At 45.4% G+C, this 18,215-nt stretch overlaps 1 protein-coding gene and 2 pseudogenes across 3 annotated transcripts; 2 read left to right on the top strand and 1 right to left on the bottom strand.

Moving 5' to 3' along the window:
- The first annotated feature begins 6,972 nt into the window (after nt 1-6,972).
- Nucleotides 6,973-7,399, top strand: LOC308437802 (protein max-like; annotated as a pseudogene). Its single transcript has one exon. The product of its transcript is annotated as a protein max-like (transcript).
- A 469-nt stretch (nt 7,400-7,868) lies between these two features.
- LOC308438380 (large ribosomal subunit protein mL66-like) lies at nt 7,869-8,547 on the bottom strand (annotated as a pseudogene). Its single transcript has 2 exons — nt 8,496-8,547; nt 7,869-8,345 (listed from the first exon to the last, which is right to left on the bottom strand). The product of its transcript is annotated as a large ribosomal subunit protein mL66-like (transcript).
- Nucleotides 8,548-9,536: 989 nt separating this feature from the next.
- On the top strand, nt 9,537-9,989 carry LOC308437982 (NADH dehydrogenase [ubiquinone] 1 beta subcomplex subunit 11, mitochondrial-like; the record flags this gene model as incomplete). The annotated part of the gene is made up of 1 exon (XM_080939245.1): nt 9,537-9,989. The coding sequence occupies one exon, from the start codon at nt 9,537-9,539 to the stop codon at nt 9,987-9,989; it is 453 nt and encodes a 150-aa protein (XP_080795371.1).
- Between the last annotated feature and the right edge of the window lie 8,226 nt (nt 9,990-18,215).

Genomic DNA, 18,215 nt, shown 5'->3' with positions numbered 1-18,215 from the left:
ACACCCTTTTGCAAAAAGAATTTTCTCTCTATGTGCTCCTTTATCCACGTAGTAACCGAATCTCAGTTATCTCAGGTTATTCTTTTTCTTGCACAGGCTTTGCCTATGGATTTCCTTGATTTCTCCCCGATACTGTTCTGTTTGCTGGTAAATCTCACCATTCACCTGCCTTAAGAACATTCCCCAGGTGGGTGTCATTTAATCCTAGCACTGTGGAGGCAGAGGCAGCTAGATCCCTGTGGGTTCAAGGCCAGCCAGTTCTAGAATGGGAGTTCTAGGACAGTGAGAACAGTTTGGCAGAGAAACCCCATCTTGAAAAACCAAAACAACAAAACAAAGCAAGGAACATCCCCAACGCTCCCAGGGTACAGCTTTGGGGTGGGTAGCTACCTAACATGGGGTCTGAGGGATTGGGTTCAATTCTCAGCACTAAAGGGTTTGAAACATTGGGAAGAAAAAAAAATCCTTCCCAGACCATGTTTACATTAACCATTCTGTTGGCTTTGGAATTAGTTCAGGCTTCATTCCCATACCAGTATCCTGTGACCTGGGCCAAGAGTTGTCACCTCTGGGGCTGTGCCTCCATCAATTAAAAGTGAAGAAAATTATCTTTTTTCTATATGATTCCTCTGCACATGAGAAAAAACACTGTAAGTAAAAGAATCTATACACATAATGCCAAGCACAGCAGGCCTGCCCGTAGTGAGGAGACAGAGACGACCCTGTACATTGCTGCCAAGTGCATCACTCTGGGACGGTCCTCGGGTTTTAGGAATGTCTACTCAAGCTGTTCTGAGATTCAGTTTTCCCCTGAGAAGGATTCCAGGTCTAGCCAGCTTCTGAAGTGGAGTTGGGGATTTATTTTATTTTCACTGTATATACCTGACTGGATATAGGTGTGTGTACCCAAGTGCAGATGCCCAGGAGGCCAGGAGGAGGTTTCAGATTCCCAGTCCTGGAGGGTTGTAAGGTGCCCATTGTGGGTGCCAAGGACTGAACTCAGGTTCTCTACAAGAGCAATAAGTGTTCCTAACCATTACTGAGCCATCCCTCCAGTTCCCAGGACCAGAGATTTTACTGAAGATGTTTGTTTTCTTCCAGCTTTTTCTAATATTATTTATTTATGTGTGTGAGTGTAACTGTGCTGCTGTGTGTGCTACAGCCCAAGTGTGGATGTCGGAGTCAGAAGGGTTGATTCTCTCCTTTCACCTTGTGGGTGACCAAATTCGGGTCAGGGTCAAGGTGTGCTGCTAAGACATAATGCAGGAACAGATCTAGGGCAAGGCTTATTGGGGGAGAGCAAAAAGGGATCTTAGAGTGGGGACATAAGAGAGAGGAAGATAAAGACAGACGGAAGGAACGAACAAGATAAAGAAGGAATGGGGGGGGAGGGCACTGTGATGTCCAGAGGTATCTTTTAAGAGTGTGTGTGTTATGCAATTTCTGGCAACAATGGAAATGTGACGCACCTGGCAGTGGGCAGAAGGACGATGACATGAGTCCCCGAAAGGCAGGCTAGCTGAGCACCTTATTTATAACACTTTCACCTGCCCCTTCTACATCTCTTTATTATTATGCTATTTATTTATATCTTTGTGTGTGGGCACATGCATGAAACACCTCATGTGTGGAGGTTAGAGGGTGAATTATAAGAGCCGCTTCTCTCCCAACACCATGCAGAGACCAGGAACTAAACTGAGGTCAAGAAGTTTGGCGCAGGTGGCACCCATAACCATTGAGCCATCTCAGTGGATAAGGCTCAGTAAATGTTTTTGTAAGATTTGAAGTGAGTCTTCATTACCGGGAGACCCCTCCCAGTTAGACCCGAGAATGGAATTCGATGCTAATGCCAGAGGCTTATTTTACAGCACATCAGGGTCGACCCTCAATCAGTCCCCCTCATGGCGAGTGACTGGAAGGCAACCCCAAAGGACTATAACAAGCAGTTTTTATACTTTTTAGGAGTACAGGTTACATCAGCAAGGTTACAGTTTAAATTTATTAGCTAAGCATATTAACCTTTGAATCTATTTGCTAGCAAGCATATGACATGCATTTGAACTCTATCAAGGACCAGGGGGGTCAGGTATCTTTGGTTTTTCAAGAATGTTCCTGCTCCTCCTGAGAACTGTGGGTGGAGAATGAAACTTGGCCTAACCTTGACCCAAGGCTGGAAGCTGATACTTGGTCTAGTCTTGACCTGAGGCGGTGGGTGTAAGGCTGGCGGAAGCTCCTAGAGTCCTCTGTTTTTTTATATGGACTTGAGCATAAGGGGTAAGAAAAAGAAAAGGGGCTGGAAAGATGACTCAATGGTGAAGAGAGCACTAGATGCTCTTCCAGAGGATCCAGGTCCAATTCCCAGCACCCACGTGGCAGCACACAGTCATCTGTAACCCCAGTTCTAGGAAATTGGATACTCTTATCTGTTCCACAGTATCCTTCAAGCATGGGGTGGACGACACATAACCTCATACAACCACACACACACACACAAAATAGAAAAGAAAAAAAAAAATAGGAAGCCAGGCCATAGTAGTGTACATCTTTAATACTAGCACTTGGGAGGCAGAGGCAGGCAGGTCTGAGTTCCAAGCTGGTCTACAGAATGAGTTCCAGGACAGCCAGGGCTACACAGAGAAACTGGGTCTTGAAAAACCAACCAACTGACTGAACAAACAACTCCTTCCATGTGTTTCTTTGCTTGATTTCTTTTTCTTTTTTTTTCAAAGAATTGTTTATTTTACTTATATGAGTACACTGTAGCTGTCTCAGACACACCAGAGGAGGGCATCAGATCCCATTACAGATGGTTGTGAGCCACCATGTGGTTGCTGGGAATTGAACTCAGGACAAACAGTCAGTCGGTGCTCTTAATCTCTGAGCCATCTCTCCAGAGCAAGCTTGAATTATCATGTAATATAACACCAATTAAGAGAATACCAGTGGTTATCGTATTTAAATCTGAGATACTAAAGAATGTCCCTTCAGGGACATTTGCTACCTGTTTTAAATTTATAATGTATAAGCAGTTATATGAGGGATATCTATTACTAGTCCAAAGGAAACTACAATTCCTCAAACTCCAACAAAACAGTGACTAAAATAGAAAGTAATTTATATATGAGTGATTTACTTTTTTGTTTTTGTTTCGACTTTCTTCAGATCCTTTCTCTCTATAAAAACCATGGCTATAATCCAGGGGAGGTTCAAGAGCTCTGAGCTATCTTAAACTATCTAATGAGTTCAAGGACATCCAGGCAAGCAGAGCAATAAGATCCTCCTAGCAGGCAAGGTGGCACATACCTGTGATTTTAAGGGGAAACTGAAAGAAGAGGGTTGCTTGGAAGTCAGTGTGAGAGATTCTGGGGAGGCTTCTAGAAATCTGACCAGAATTTGACATTGGGTTATGACAGAGAAGTAGGCTCAGATAAGAGTATTTACATTTGGGCAGACACAAAACTCAAGGTAAACTCAGCCCAGGAATGTGCAATATTCCTTTTATCTCAGTCACCTTGATAAGCCCCTAGAAACACTGACCACTGGCTCTGTTTATTGCCTAGTCTGATCTCTATTTATTACCTTGTTTGATTACTTCCTCTTTGATCTGAGAACTGACCCTATTCTCTGCAAGTACCTAGAATGGTATAAAAGCAGACTGGAGAAAAATAAACCTGCTTCTGCCTCAGCACTGACTGGAGTCATGTTACAATGTTGTCCAATCGCCATTTCTGTCTTTAATCCTCCCTCCCTCCCTAGAGACCCTGTTGACTGAGCTGGCTTGGTCAGGTCAGTGTGGAGTACTGCTGTAAAGGTGGTGGGACCTGGGAGAATGGAGCTGATAAGTGAGAGACTAAAATCTCATGCAATAGACAACTTCATTCACATCATTAGACAATTTATACTCTGCTGGTTAAGAGTCACGTGAGTGAGGTGTTCGATCACTAGGATGAACCACACATGGCAAAAATGTCTTTTCGCAGATGCTTATGAATAGCAACAGTGAAAATAAACTCACTCCTCTCTGCTACACCTGGGAGGAGCATGGTCCAAGAAGGACTCTGTTTTGAAGAAACTAAGGTCAGGTGGTGCTTGTTACACAGAGAAACTGTGTCCAGTGGGGTTGGGGGAGCAGGACAGGATGGGGTAGGACCACAGAGGTGGTCTGAGAAGTAGGAGGGGACCTGTGGGGCTGCCTGGTGTGGTCTCTGCTCAGCTCCTGCCTCCCTTCTGAGTGCATGCTGTATCTGTGCAGAGCTCTGGATTCTCAAACGAAACACTGAAGATGAAGCAGAGAGAACCTGCCTGGAATCCACTGGGACTTCTGAGCCTTTGGTCTTCAGAGGTCTGGATCCCCAGCAAGGACAGGGACTTTGCTGACCCTAATGAATGGTGATCTGGCATGTGCCGTGTGCTCAGCAGTGCCCCAGCACACAAGCACCATTTGTTAGAAGGTTCAGGACTCATCTTTCTGTTTATCCTCATGGCTGCCGACCCTGGCCACAGGTCTCTGGCACAAGGAGAAAACTGCTTTACCCATCTCCAAGTGGACGAGTGTTGCCAGGAGAAGCTGACCCACCAAGAAACAGAGGGTGAATAAGAGACAGAGGCTAACGTGTGACAAGAACCTTTTCTAGGGCAGGGCAGGCGTGGCACACTCCTCTTATCCCAGCACTGAGCACTTGGGAGGCAGATGCAGGCAGATCTCTGTGAGTTTGAGGACAGCCAGGGTTAACACAGAGAAACCCTGTCTCAAAAGACCAAGAACAAAGTAAAGAAAGTGACCTAACCAATGGGCCTCAAGGACTCTCTTAACAGTTGTTGACAGTTTCTCAACTTTTTCAGATCTGACCTAAGAAGCTTCCAGGTTCTGAGTCTAGCCTTCCCGATCGACTCAGCAATCTCAGACCAACACAAGTCTCCGGGGGCTGCAGCTGCCTTCCCCCTCACTGCCTCTCACTCCCACCAGTGTACTCCTTGCAGCAGCCAAGTAGTGTGACCTTCCCTACCCAATCAACCACTTGATCTCAGCTCTTCTTCTAGGAGGCAATGTCCTCAAGCCCCGCCCCCACCTCTCCCCACGTTACATCATCAGTTGACTGACTTTTCTACACCTTGTGATCATGCACCTTGGAGCAGTTTGGTGGACATCTGCCCACCATGCTCACAGAGTCTCACCCAACAGAAGCACAGCTCCTTTGGAACTCAACTTCCAGATCCTGGTGCCCACCCCTCCCCTCCCCGCCAACACACATTGAGTAATCAACCTGGGGAGGAGAAGACCCTCTGAGGCTGACCTACCTTGCCTGTTCTGGCTCTTCTATACTCTCCAACTGATGAGTAAACAACCTAGCCCGTGGCAGAGGACACAGGGCAAACTTGCCTCCTTTATAGAAGCCCAAGTGTTGAGGCTAGGAGGGAAGAGTGTCTTTCCTGATCCCAGGTGGCTTGAGTGAGGGCCCTGAGGTTTTTTTCTTCCAAAAAAAGCCAGAGGAACAGTGAGGCAGCCATGGGGCTGCTGACTAGCTATGGTCTGTGGCCATATTCACAGCTGTTTCCCTGCTCTTGGTGGACCTGATACATTGGTGCCAGGGCTAGACTACCTGCTACCCACCAGGCCCTGTGCTTGGGTCCATTCCCGGAAATTTGCTGCAGGTTTGGGATTAGTTGGATAGAGCAGAAGTCACAGCTGCCCCAAGTCCCTTTGATCCTATGAATGGAGATGTGGGGTCAGGGATGTGGGAGAGGATCAGGGTCTAGTAGAGCATGTCAGTCAAGAGACCGAGAGGAGAGAGGTGCTGTGGACAATGTGTGGCCTCAGGTCTCACTGCTGACCTCAAGGAACAGGAGACTCCTCCCATAAGGTGGCATGCTATGGGACCCAATGGTGGAGTCCTGTCTCTGGCAAGGTCACACAGCAGGGTGATCTCTTAGAAGCTGTGAGGACTTTGCTGAACCTAGAGGAGACACACCTCAGTCACAAAGGGCTGGATTTCAGGCTGGGGATGGAGTTTAGTTGTAAAGCATTTGCCCAGGATATGTGACATTCTGAGGTCTGTACTAATCAACACACACAAAGGAGACTGTCTGGGAGATTGTGAAGCATGGGGCCTTCCTTCCTTTCTCAGCAGGCTTCGGGATACTTGGCTTTTCTTCCCCTTTCCAGGGTGCCTTGAATTGTGAAGCTCTTCCAGAGGTCCTGAGTTCAATTCCCAGCAGCCACATGGTGGCTCCCAACCATCTGTAATATGATGCCTCTTGTGTATCTGAAGACAGATACAAGATACTCATACACATTAAATAAATCTTTTTTTTTAAATATTTTTTTAGTGTATACAGGTGCTCTTTTGTTTTTATGCACACCAGACGAGGGCATCAGATCTCATTGCAGATGGTTGGGAGCCACCATATGGCTGCTGGGAATTGAACTCAGAACCTCTGGAAGAGCAGTCAGCGCTCTTTAACCGCTGAGCCATCTCTCCAGCCCCTAAAAACAAAATCTTAAAACCCTCTGATATTGGACCTACATCTTTAGTATCTCAGTCCTTGTGTCCAAGGAGGAAGGTGACGGTGTCCTGAGTCCCAATGCTCATTTTCTTTTCCTCAATCCAGCTCATCTTCAGGCCTGTATCACATGTAGCATTCTGTGGTACAGTGAGAATCTGGGAGAACTTCCAAGGAAGTATGTTATTATTACTATTATCTTACTGCGCTTGACTTATAGAACAAACACAGGTGCTGGGGAGATGGCTCAGCGGTTACGCTCTTACTGCTCCTCCGGGGGACCCAAGATCCGTCTCTTACATCTATACTGGTTGACTGTCATCATTAGAAGGTGTGTCCTACCATAGAGTGAGGTGGCTGTCACCCGTGTGGGGGGGGGCACCTGGCTTGTGGTTGTCGGTGACTCCCCCCTTCCCTCTACCTCTCCCCTCCCTAGCCACTGCAGCAGTGCTGCTCTCTGGGCCGTAGGAAATGAGTGATGATGACATTGATGCCATCGAGGTGGAGAGCGACGCTGACAAACAGCTTGCCATAATGCACTGGGACGAAAACGTGGGGACCACATCAAAGACAGCTTTCACAGTTTGCGGGACTCAGTCCTATCACTCCAGGGAGAGAAGGCATCCCAGAGTGTATCCAGTATATGCGAAGGAAAAACCATGCGCACCAGCAAGGTGACCTCAAGGGCAGAACGCTCTTCTGGAGCAACCACTCTGCCCTGGAGAAGGCAAGATCAAGTGCCCAACTGCAGACCAACTATCCCTCCTCAGACAACAGCCTCTACACCAATGCCAAGGGCGGCACCATCTCTGCCTTCGATGGGGGTTCAGACTCCAGTTCAGAGTCGGAGCCTGAAGAGCCCCAGAACCGGAAGAAACTCCGGATGGAGGCCAGCTGAGGGGCAGGCCAGCAATAAAACTGTAGTCTCTTCGTTGCAGCCTCCTTCAGTTCATTGTTAGAACCCTCATAACCATTGAGAAGACTCTTAATTTCCTTTTCTCTTTATTCATTGTTATTTTGCATAGAAGCTCTTAGACAACAACTCTTATCCCCTGCCCTGTGTCCACTATTTTTATTTATTATTATTATTATTATTATTATTATTTTATTTATTTTTTTTTTGAAGCTAAGAGCCTGCTTTATTCCTTGGGTAAGTCTCCTGCTCCGACCTTGGCCCCAGCCAGCCATCAGACCACAGAGGCCAGGAGATCCAGCTCCTGTCTGTCCCCGGCTCCCAACACTGCAGCTGGGCAGATCCAAGGAACAGAAGTTAATTCCAACACCCCTGTGCTGTTTGTGGAGGACAGTGGTTCTGGTGGGAGGGGCAAGTATATCTTCTGGAAGGTTCTTCAGCAGTATTGCTCCCATTAATGCATCAGCTTCAGAGGCCTCCCGGAGTAGCAGACATTGTCTTTCAGGAGTGGCGACCCCACGGCCATGCCCACCTTGTTCCAACGGTGGTTTGACGGACTTGGGAGCCCAGCGAGTCAGATAGCGATTGAGTTTGGGTCTATCCTTTGGTACGCATCCTTCTGGAAGCCGCGGTCTGTGATTTGGGAACAGACCTGTTCGATGAGCCATCTTCACGCACTCCTCAATTTTTCGGTGTTCTTCCCGGCACAAGCCTGTGACCGTCCCGGGGCAGCATGCCTCCATGAGGCCGGATGAGCTGACTGAGCAGCAACACATCCTCATAGCTGTATTTGTGCTTCAGATTCCAACGGCAGACGGGGCACTGGCCTGAGGGGTTGGGGGATCTGGAGTCGCCTTGGGAGTTTCTGTGATTCGGCCTTCAATTACAGTCATCTTCCCTTCTTGGATCTTCACTTCTCTCAATCCGCGAGCTGGAAGCCATAACCAGCGTGCCAGGAACGCTTGGAGCTGCCGACCACCAGAGCCCTGAGGGCCGCCATCTTGGAAGCCCACTATTTTTAAATGTATCCCCTTCAGGGCTTCCTGTTCCCACCAGAAAATTTAAACCAAAGCACCCTAACTTGGCAGCTCTTTCTGAGGAGGACAGACGGCCGGGCAGACCTCTGAGTACATGGTGTCCTGCCCACCCTACCAGCCCCTCCAGCCCTCAGAGCGCGTTCCTCGAGGACGCCTGCTCTGCTAGGCTCTCCTCCCAGCCCCCCTCACCTCTGCTTGGTAGACGTTGTCTCTGAGCTGCTTTATTTTGACAAGATGACCAGATTGGAGTAATCAGAACTAACCCCTCTCCCTTTTAAGGATTACTTTTTGGAAAAGCTGTCTCTCCTGTCGAAAGACCAGATTTTTGAAGAAGTTTGTGTGGTAGGAAAAGAAAGCGGGGACAGCTTCGCAGCACCCTTGGCCACGGTCACTCTTCAGCTGTATAAGCCTGCCCGGCCAGCCTTCCAGAAGGCCACGACGGCAGGGGAACAGTGGAACGGCTCCCAGGAGTGGAGGTGGCTACTGTGGCTGGGGCTGGGAGGGAGTTCTAGGTGGGGTGGAGGTTTTGTATTAAGAGCCAGTGATGATGTTTTGATATTTCCTGCTACTGAAATTTGAATCTGAATGAAATGCCCCTATATCTGATGAGGTTTATATTGTAAAGCCACAGATTCGTGAAATAATGATCAAATCTCTTTGTGTGTATTTCTAAGAAACAGAGCCAACTATTTTGTATGTAAATACCAAGAGCGACCGCCCAGTCCAGTGTCCCATCCCACTTCTTTCCTCCTGGCCTGGAACTTGTTGCTGCTGTGTGATCCAGCCCTGGCTCTGGCTGTTGTACATACTGCCCAAGAATTGTCTTCCAAATTAAGGCTTCCTCCTTTACTATAAGAATATAAAGACTTATTTTATCCTTAAAAAAACAAAAAACGGCTACCACAGTCTTGGAGGACGTCAGTGGTCTGTTGATATTGATAGCAACTAGGGAAAACTATTCTCCATACACCACCCGCAATACATACCCCCCACCAACACCCCAGGAACGGAAGCTGCCTCGGGGCATCGGTTTTCTCCTCTGACTCCGCCCACCTCCATCCCCCACCTACACTTCTGCAACTGTCATGGCGGCCTGGCGGTTAAGTTTGTGCGCTCGCAGCCTTTTCGAGATTCGAGGGCTCCAGGCTGCCCCACTTCGCTGGAAATCCAGCTCTTCTGGTGCTGTGATCGCCCGGTCCGCTGCGGCCAGAAAGAAGCAGGAAGAACCGACCTTGCAGTGGATGGAGGACCCAGAGCCCGAGGACGAAAACGTGTATTTGAAGAACCCATGGTTCCATGGTTACAATGACGACCCCGAGGTGGACTTCTGGAATATGCACGCCGTCTTCTTCTTTGGTTTTTCCATCGCCCTGGTCCTTGGCACTACCTTTGTGGCATATGTGCCCGATTACAAAATGATTGAGTGGGCCCGCCGGGAAGCTGGGATGCTGGTGAAACACCGAGAAGCCAATGGTCTCCCCATCATGGAATCCAACTGCTTTGACCCCAACAAGATCAATCTGCTGAAGGACGACTGAATGGGGCTTAAGTAGCACTACCCCGTCCACTCCCTGCCTGTATTCCTGCTCACTCACTCCTCAGAGAATCTACAAAAGGATTGAAAGGAAAAAAAAAAGGTTACTCCAGCTAGCTAATTATCTGGCCAAGGGACCACACCTCAGGAAGACTGATTGAGCTAAAACTGTGATAAAGAGATGGGAGGAACAATTATTTCCTTAATGAGATGATGTATTTTCCTTTTTGGAAATAACTCTGTCCTGGATCTAGTCACCTGTTGGGCCTCCACCTGGTGGTCCTTTCACTTCCTAAGTTACAAAACACAGCTGTTTTCTTTTTCCCTTCTTTGGAATACTTGCAAATGTCTGGACATATTTCCCCCCCTCTCCTGATGTTCTGGGCGCCTTGCTTTCTTTGTATCCCCCCTCCAGCTTCTGTCATGGGGCTGCTTGGTCAACCTCCATTACTAACCTTTCTAACCCAAAAAGGTGTGGCTTTCTCTTCACATTTATTCTGGAATCTGCCAGGATTTTCAGGTTGCTTGCCCTGCTATATTCCTTTTAAACTCTAATAAAATATTTTTTTAAGATTTCCTCTGAGTCCATTCTTATATTTTTGTAAGAATAATATAATTCTTATATTATCTTGTAGTCTTATTTTGTAACCTTATATAAACATATATACGTGTGGGTGTGGGTATATGTGAGTGCAGATGGGAGAGGGAAGGGGTGGGGTGGGGTAGGGAAAAAGGGGCAGTGGATGCAGAGGCCTCAGATCTTCTGCAGCTGGAGTTAAGAACAGAACTTAGGTCTTCTATAAGAGCTGTATGCCCTTCCACCAAGCCATCTCTCTAGCCACGTTCTTTTAATGAACTCAAAGAGGGGCCGCTAATTTCTACTCAAGAGTTACCACTCAGGTAGAGATCATATGGCAGCCATTTTAGATGCAACAATTTTTGCTAGAACTTCCAACCTACAGTGGCAGCTTTGAAAACCCCGGGGTCCCTATCGGGCAGCTGGCAGGCAGCCTGCTACAGTACTGCTGTGCCTACACAAATTCATTCCCACAATGGCTGCCAAGGCACCCCTCTGCCTTGAGGAAAAATTTTCTGCTGTTCTGAATGTATGAATGTGGCCACTGCATGTTTTTTTTTTTTTTTGACTAGTCTTGAATGTGTGAGCTTAATGTGTCATTTCTTTTACTGCCAGGCCTGAGGTCTCAGAATTTATCTCTGGGCCTTCTGCCCACTGGATCTAATGTTTTATGGATTCAAATATCATTTGGATGTAGATAATACTCGCTCTATTTAAAAATGGCTCTGAAATACCGTTATAGGTTTTATTCTCCCAGACCCAGACATGCTTTTAAAGGTTCTGTGTCTGGAATCAAGGGGATTGGGGGTGGGGGAGCAGAACAACTAAAGGGAGTGTTGGCTTCTAAGTTTTTGGGGTATGGTTAAAGATATGTAATATCTGTAACAAAAAGTTAAATTAAGACTTGTAACATGCAGTTGGCAACTGAAAATCTATGCATAGGTAATTGTAAAAAAAAAATGTGGCATGATTCCATTTTGGGATATAAGCAACATGTGGCTGGTTGGTTGCCTTAGGAAGCCACTTAGCTGGCAGCCATCTTTGCTATTATTGCAGAGAAAAGATATCTTATGGCTTCAACACTGTCATGATTAAGGGCAAGTGGTACAGGCTGACCCAGGAGACAACCATTCTCCAGATACCTTTGAATTTGGATGGTGTCTTAGTCACGATATCTATTCCTGCACAAGCATCATGACCAAGAAGCAAGTTGGGGAGGAAAGGGTTTATCCAGCTTACACTTCCACATTGCTGTTCATCACCAGAGGAAGTCAGGACTGGAACTCAAGCAGGTCAGGAAGCAGGAGCTGGTGCTGAGGCCATGGAGGGATGTCACTTACTGGTTTGCTTCCCCTGGCTTGCTCAGCCTGCTTTCTTATAGAACCCAGGTCTACCAGCCCAGGGATGGCACCACCCACAATGGGCTGGGCCCTCTTCTCTTGATCACTAGTTGAGAAAATGCCTTACAGCTGGATCTCATGGAGGCATTTCCTCAACTGAGGCTCCTGTGATAACTCCAGCTTGTGTCAGGATGACACAAAACCAGCCAGTACAGATGGATTTTTGTATTTGTATTTCCTGTCCTGTCTTGAAAACAAGGTTTATTAAAAGGTAGGATTTAAAAACCAGTGCTTGTTTAATGAGGTATAAAGCTACACCCCCACACACGGATACACAACAATGAACTCTGCCGGCAGCCACACTTGGTAACATTAGAGTCACTGAGGTTTGCATTGCTTTTTAAGAGACATTACATGTTGGAGCTTGGTTTTGCCTCATACAGATTATGGTTGTGCCTGTGTCTTCACTCTTAAAACAAAGAAAGGTTCTTTGTTTTGATATTGTAGGAACACACAGTTGAGAGATTTTAAACTTCTTTAAGAGAAAAGTTTAGAGTTTTACAGGGAACTTAAATAAAAAACAACCCTAGATGTTTTTAAGGAACAAACTTTTAAAAATATTTAAGTTTATAAGGGACATTTTATAAGATGTTTATGCTAATAGTTGATCTTGGTAAGTATATACGTAAAAAGCTAAACATTAGGGCTACAGCTATGATCACCAAACATTAAACACCAGATATATTGAATAGGAATAGAGGTATTCCTATCTATGACACAGCAAAACAAGGACTTAAGTAATCTGGCAAAGGGTAGGAACAATGGTTCTCAACCTATGGGTTGCAACCCTTTGGGAGGTCAAAAGACCCTTTCAGAGGGGCAGCTAGGGTGGATGTTTGCATTGCAATTCATAGGGGTGGGAGAACTGTATCTGTGGAATAGTAAGGAGAGCTATTTCATGGTTGGGGTCACACCGCACGGGGGGGGGTTGTCTGGAAGGGCCACAGCATTGGGAAAGTTGAGAACAACTGTCCTAGAGAATTTCTCCCCTTACCCAAGGTCTATTCAGGCTTAAAGTGTATGGCTAACCACCTTGCTTTTGAAGTAAGCTGTAGCTATTCGGTAAACCGAGTCATACAAGAAACTGTTATATTCTATAATGGTACAGTATGCGAGGACCAGGAAAATAAAGCTATGGGCTGTGTTCATGAAAAGATTAAACTGTTAAAGATGGTTAAGCTTTAATGTTTTCAGAACTATACTTGTAGTCATGCAAAGTACTAATGAAATTAATTACAGGAGGAAAGCTTTATTTACCCTCATGTATGTGATTTCAAGGTATAGTCTAAAGCAAGTAACCAAGACAACAATGACAGCAACAAAACAAGTGTTGATTTGTTGCAGTATAAATTTAAAAAAAGGTTCTGTTGCTACTGGTCCCTTGGTAATGTGGAGCAGGATACCCGGTTCCTCACAGTCCTCTAGGCGGTTAGTTACCAAGCCTGGTACCCACGCATCTCGTTCCACGGGCCCCTGGCGCCCTCACCTCATGCAGGCAACAGAGCTGGAACTGCACACTCAAGATGCTCTCAGCCATTGCTTTCACACACTGTTCTCCACAGCCTGGTAAAAAACTTGACTCAACGATCAATAACTTATCAAACAGATTTATATGTTAAATTCACAATCCACAATACATCCAAACAATAAATTCACTGCCAATCAATCAAGATATAAACCACCCACCTAGACAAGATAAAGTCGATCTAGTTCACCTTGATCTGAACCATCCTCCTCTACTATCTCCATCTTGAATCTTCCGCTTCTTCTCTCCCACCTTACCAAAACTTTTGTCCCCACCCCACTCTCTACTGTCAATCACGTATAGACTTGACATCAACCTACATTAACTCAGATATGCTTAATAGAATATAGTCTTCAAACTTGGTAACACTAACCACTGGACAGTTATAATGGTCATAGACCATTAGGACTATACTTCTTGCTATGATTTATCCTTTTCAGGTCTCTGATGGTGTTGAAAGCTAGGGAAACTGTAGCTTTGTCAGCTTGGCTTCAGCAGGCAATCAGCTCCTTCCCCCAAGGCTACAGCCACCTTGTTAATTCATTCAAAACTACTAGGTCTCTTGTTAAGAAAAGGCAGATAGGTATGCCTTGCTAACATGCTTCATGTTAGAGAAAAAAGAGGTTTCAGGTTTAACTTTCCACTAAAGAAACATGTTTCAATCAACTCCCCAGTAATAACTACTTGTATCTCTCTCTCTATCTGGTAAATGATTAGAAGGAAATAAAAGGCTTAAAGTCCATGCAAGCTCTGAGGGTCTAAGAAAATGTTTTGTGGTATCTAAAGGTCTGAGGATATAAAAGTCTAAAATTTTGAGGGTCTCAGAAAATAATTTAAGATATATAAATACAAGTTGTGAAGGTATAAAAAAGTATTTAAAGTATATAAAAATGGGAAAGATTTCAGATTTCTTTCCCCATATATGCCATTTTTATACTAAGATTCCAAAAGTTCAAAGTTTTAATACTGATCAATGAAATTCTGATAAGCTGGTAGAGCACAGACCACTTACTATTCAATTACAAGCCTAAGATTTTAAATTTCCTCTGGTTGTTTTCTAAATATAGACTTGAAATGTGGGTTTCAGTACAGTGGTATCTTAGTTTGTGAAAAGACACCATGTGTTGGTATCAGGAACCAGCTTTTGCCTTCAAACCCAGTAGTGACTTCAACCACAGGTGACAGGGACCCCCGCATTTGTCGCCATGGCAATGCCCATATATTCCCAGTATACATTTGGTTTAGTTCCCACCTTTCACCTGGGAGCAGTTACATCACAGTTTAAATAAAAGACAGACCCTTCCTGCCCCCCTTTCTCTCTTTTCCTTCTTTCTCGCTCGCTCTCTTCCCCTTTTGGTCTCTGTTGTCCTTAATAAACCTCTTCTACATAGAACCATATTGGCCTGGTGTGGTCTGTCCAGACTCGAGCCAAGATTCTATTACAACACCATGACCAAAGCAACTCTTATAAAAGACAACATTAAATTGGGGCTGGTTTACAGGTTCAGAGGTTCGTTATCATCAAGGTGGGAGCATGGCGGCATTCAGGCAGGCATGGCACCGGAGGAGCTGAGATCTGAAGGCAGTCAGAAGACTAGTGTCTTCAGGCAGCTAGGAAGCAGCTTTCTCAAAGCCCACCTGCACAGGGCCATGCTTCCTTCATCGAGGCCACATCTACCCCTAAAAGGCCACACCTATTAATAGTGCTACTCCCTGGCCCATGCATATTGAAACTACCACAAATGATAATGCTAATGTATCTAGGAACTTTTATCTCTTTTTGTAAACTAAAAATTTATGTAAGCTTCAGGGAGGTGTAAGACCTGGATCTACCTGTCACAGGTCAAATAGACTCCAGGTAAGTGCATCCTAAGTTTCCCTACCTGTCTAGTTCTGAGTGTCTTTGCCCTGGTCTTGAGACTCCTCCCCTTCATCAGTTACTAGGACTCTGGGCCTGAAAGTTCCAAATGAAGGTTTTCTTTTAAGTTCCTAAATTTTAACTTTTGTCCCTAGTCTATATTGTCTTAGTAGATTGCCACTTGGCTGAGAGACACCATTCAGGGATCATCTGTGGACTACAAACTGCTGAGCTTTGGACTTTTCGTAAAGTCTTTGTAAACCAGCCTAGCCTATGTGATTACTCCCTGTCTCTCCAGATGGATCTGCTAACCAGATTCTTCTGATGAATGCCCCATTGCCTGAAACCCTTCCCAGTTTTTGGCTAGCTTTTCAGCCTTCCTGAGTCCTGACAACTATGCCCTAGTTTCAGCTGGAAGTACTTACAAAGGAGAGGATGTCTTGCCCGTTCTCCCTCTCCCTCTCCTCCCCAAGCAGGCTGAAATGCTGAGTCAAGAGGAAACTCCCTGGCATCGGGGACGGGACGAAATCACCTATAATGCAAATTGACATACCGGGAAAGTGGGCCCAGGTATATCAATTGAAGTAGTTCTACAATATGATACAGCATTTGGCCTGGTTTATGCAGGGTGATGTAGTAGTATGTGGCTTTAAGAGAAAATTGTTATTTCTGTAAAAGCCTGTGGTTGGTTGTATAGGGTTGTCCCTGATTGGTGAATAAAGATGCTTATAGCCTATAGCTGCGCAGAATTGAGATGAGCGGGGTCTAGGGTTTTGGGGCTTAGGGTCTGGGGTAACCACAAGGAGGAGAGAGAGGAAGGTGGAGAAGGAAGACAGGTAAGAATCTTGAAATTATGGCCACGAAGGCTGGCCAATTGAGCTAAGAGTAGCGCAGATGGAACATGGCAAGTCATGTTGTGGAGTTATTGGCAGGGAAATAAACATAATAACATAGAAGATAGATATCTGCTGATCTCTAGTGCTGATTAAGCTTATAAATAGAAAGGTTGTATGTGTCTTTTATCTGGGAACTGAATGGCCAAAGGAGGGTAGAAACCCCAGATTGAGATTAAATATTTTCTACAACACAATTCACTAGGGATTTTAATCTTGCATACTAAAAAAAATTACATAAAGGAGACTTGAGATAAAATAAATGGGGGGCTGGAGAGATGGCTCAGCAGTTAAGAGCACTGACTGCTCTTCCAGAGGTCCTGTGTTCAGATCCCAGCAACCACATGGTGGCTTACACCATCTGTAATGGGATTCGATGTTCTCTTGTGGTGTGTCTGAAGACAGCTACAGTGTGCTTATATGCATAAAATAAACCAAAAAAAAAAAAATAAAAAAGTATATCCAGGCTCCTCCTGGGTAGTAACTCTGGTGTCAGCCATTCTGCTTCTGCTAATTACTGTTGGCTCTTACACCATTGATACAATAACCAAATGACAATTCATGTCTGGGTACCATGAAACTGATGGTTATTAGTATAAACTAAATAAATATGTATATGGTTATTAGTACAATCCAATATAAATAAGTACTTACCATACATACAGTCAAGGATTTGACTCAGGATACAACTAAGGAGGAAATTTAAGACCTAAAGTTAACCTGTGAGCCCCACTGGCCCAAGGACCAAGTAACTTCCTGGACTGCTGGGAGTTGAAAAATAAAGCCACTTGGGAAAACACAATGGCCATGTGATTTTGCCCTTAAAATGCCATACAACATTGTCTCCATTGTCTCAGCTGGGAATCCTAGAGAGTGGTCTTGACCAAAGTCCACCCTAGTCATTATTAATTAAAGCTGGCTTCAAATCTGGTTCAGTGTGGGTTGACCTGATGCTGTTTGTATTTGATGCTAATTACGCTTCGCCGAGAGGGGCTGCCTAGAAGGAGGAGTGAATCACCGTACTCAGGTGACTTCTTCGGAACTCTCTCCCCATTTTTAACTTGTAAAAATAAGGGTAAGAGCTGGTGAATGGGCAGGGGAAGGGGAGAGAGAGGATTGAGAGGGGCTCAAGGGAAGAAGAGGAGGTGGAAGGAAGATGGAGCTGTATCATGTGGCCTGGAGAAACCGTAGTTATAAGGGATCTCATAGCTGGGGAACAGAGTACTGTAATGGTAGATCTGCCCAATACAATCCTGCAACTTGTATTCATATTAACTGAGCTGTGTTTTCTTTGCATAGGCTTATTTATGTTGGAGAGGTTACTGCAACAATTCAAAATTGTGGGTTTTCTCTTGTGAATCTCAGGATTAGCATAACTTCTCACAGACAAAGGTAAGGTCTCTTTCCCTTACCAGCATGCACATCCCTCCAGTTTAGATTTTCGGTTAATCGTCCTTTTTGGACTTCAGGAGAGGGCTCTGGAAGTCCTCTGTTTTCCTGTGCAGCAAGGATGACCTTGAACTCCTGATTCCCATACCTTCTCGGCCAAAAGCTGAGATTACAAACTTGTGCCAGCCACCAACCTAACCTTTAGTTTTTCTTTTTCGACAGGATCTTGCTACACACTCTCGGCGGATCTACACTCCACCTTCCCCTGCCTCTGAAGCAATGTTATTATTATAAACAAGATTATTGGTCTGTGCCACCATGGCCATCCATAAGGTCATTTTACTAATGTTTTTTTTGTTTTTTTTTTCAGGTTGCTGTTCACCATAATCCTTCAGGAACCAAGCCACTGAAACCGAGATGTGGACTGACTCACCCTGAGGCACAGACCTGTGTTAGAGCAATCCCTGAGGCTTCCAGTATGTCCCTTTAAGAGAAAGGTTTGTCCTTGGCAACTGGTACTCAGATAGGGCCCTGGGGAAGCCCTAGGGAAAAAAAGGAACAAGACTAGGGGAGGGGAAGACTGGCCAG

This window comes from Micromys minutus (assembly GCF_963924665.1).
Source record: "Micromys minutus genome assembly, chromosome: 27".
NCBI lineage: Eukaryota > Metazoa > Chordata > Mammalia > Rodentia > Muridae > Micromys > Micromys minutus.
Note: the sequence above shows the minus strand (reverse complement) of the source record. Positions and strands in the feature narration are given on the sequence as shown.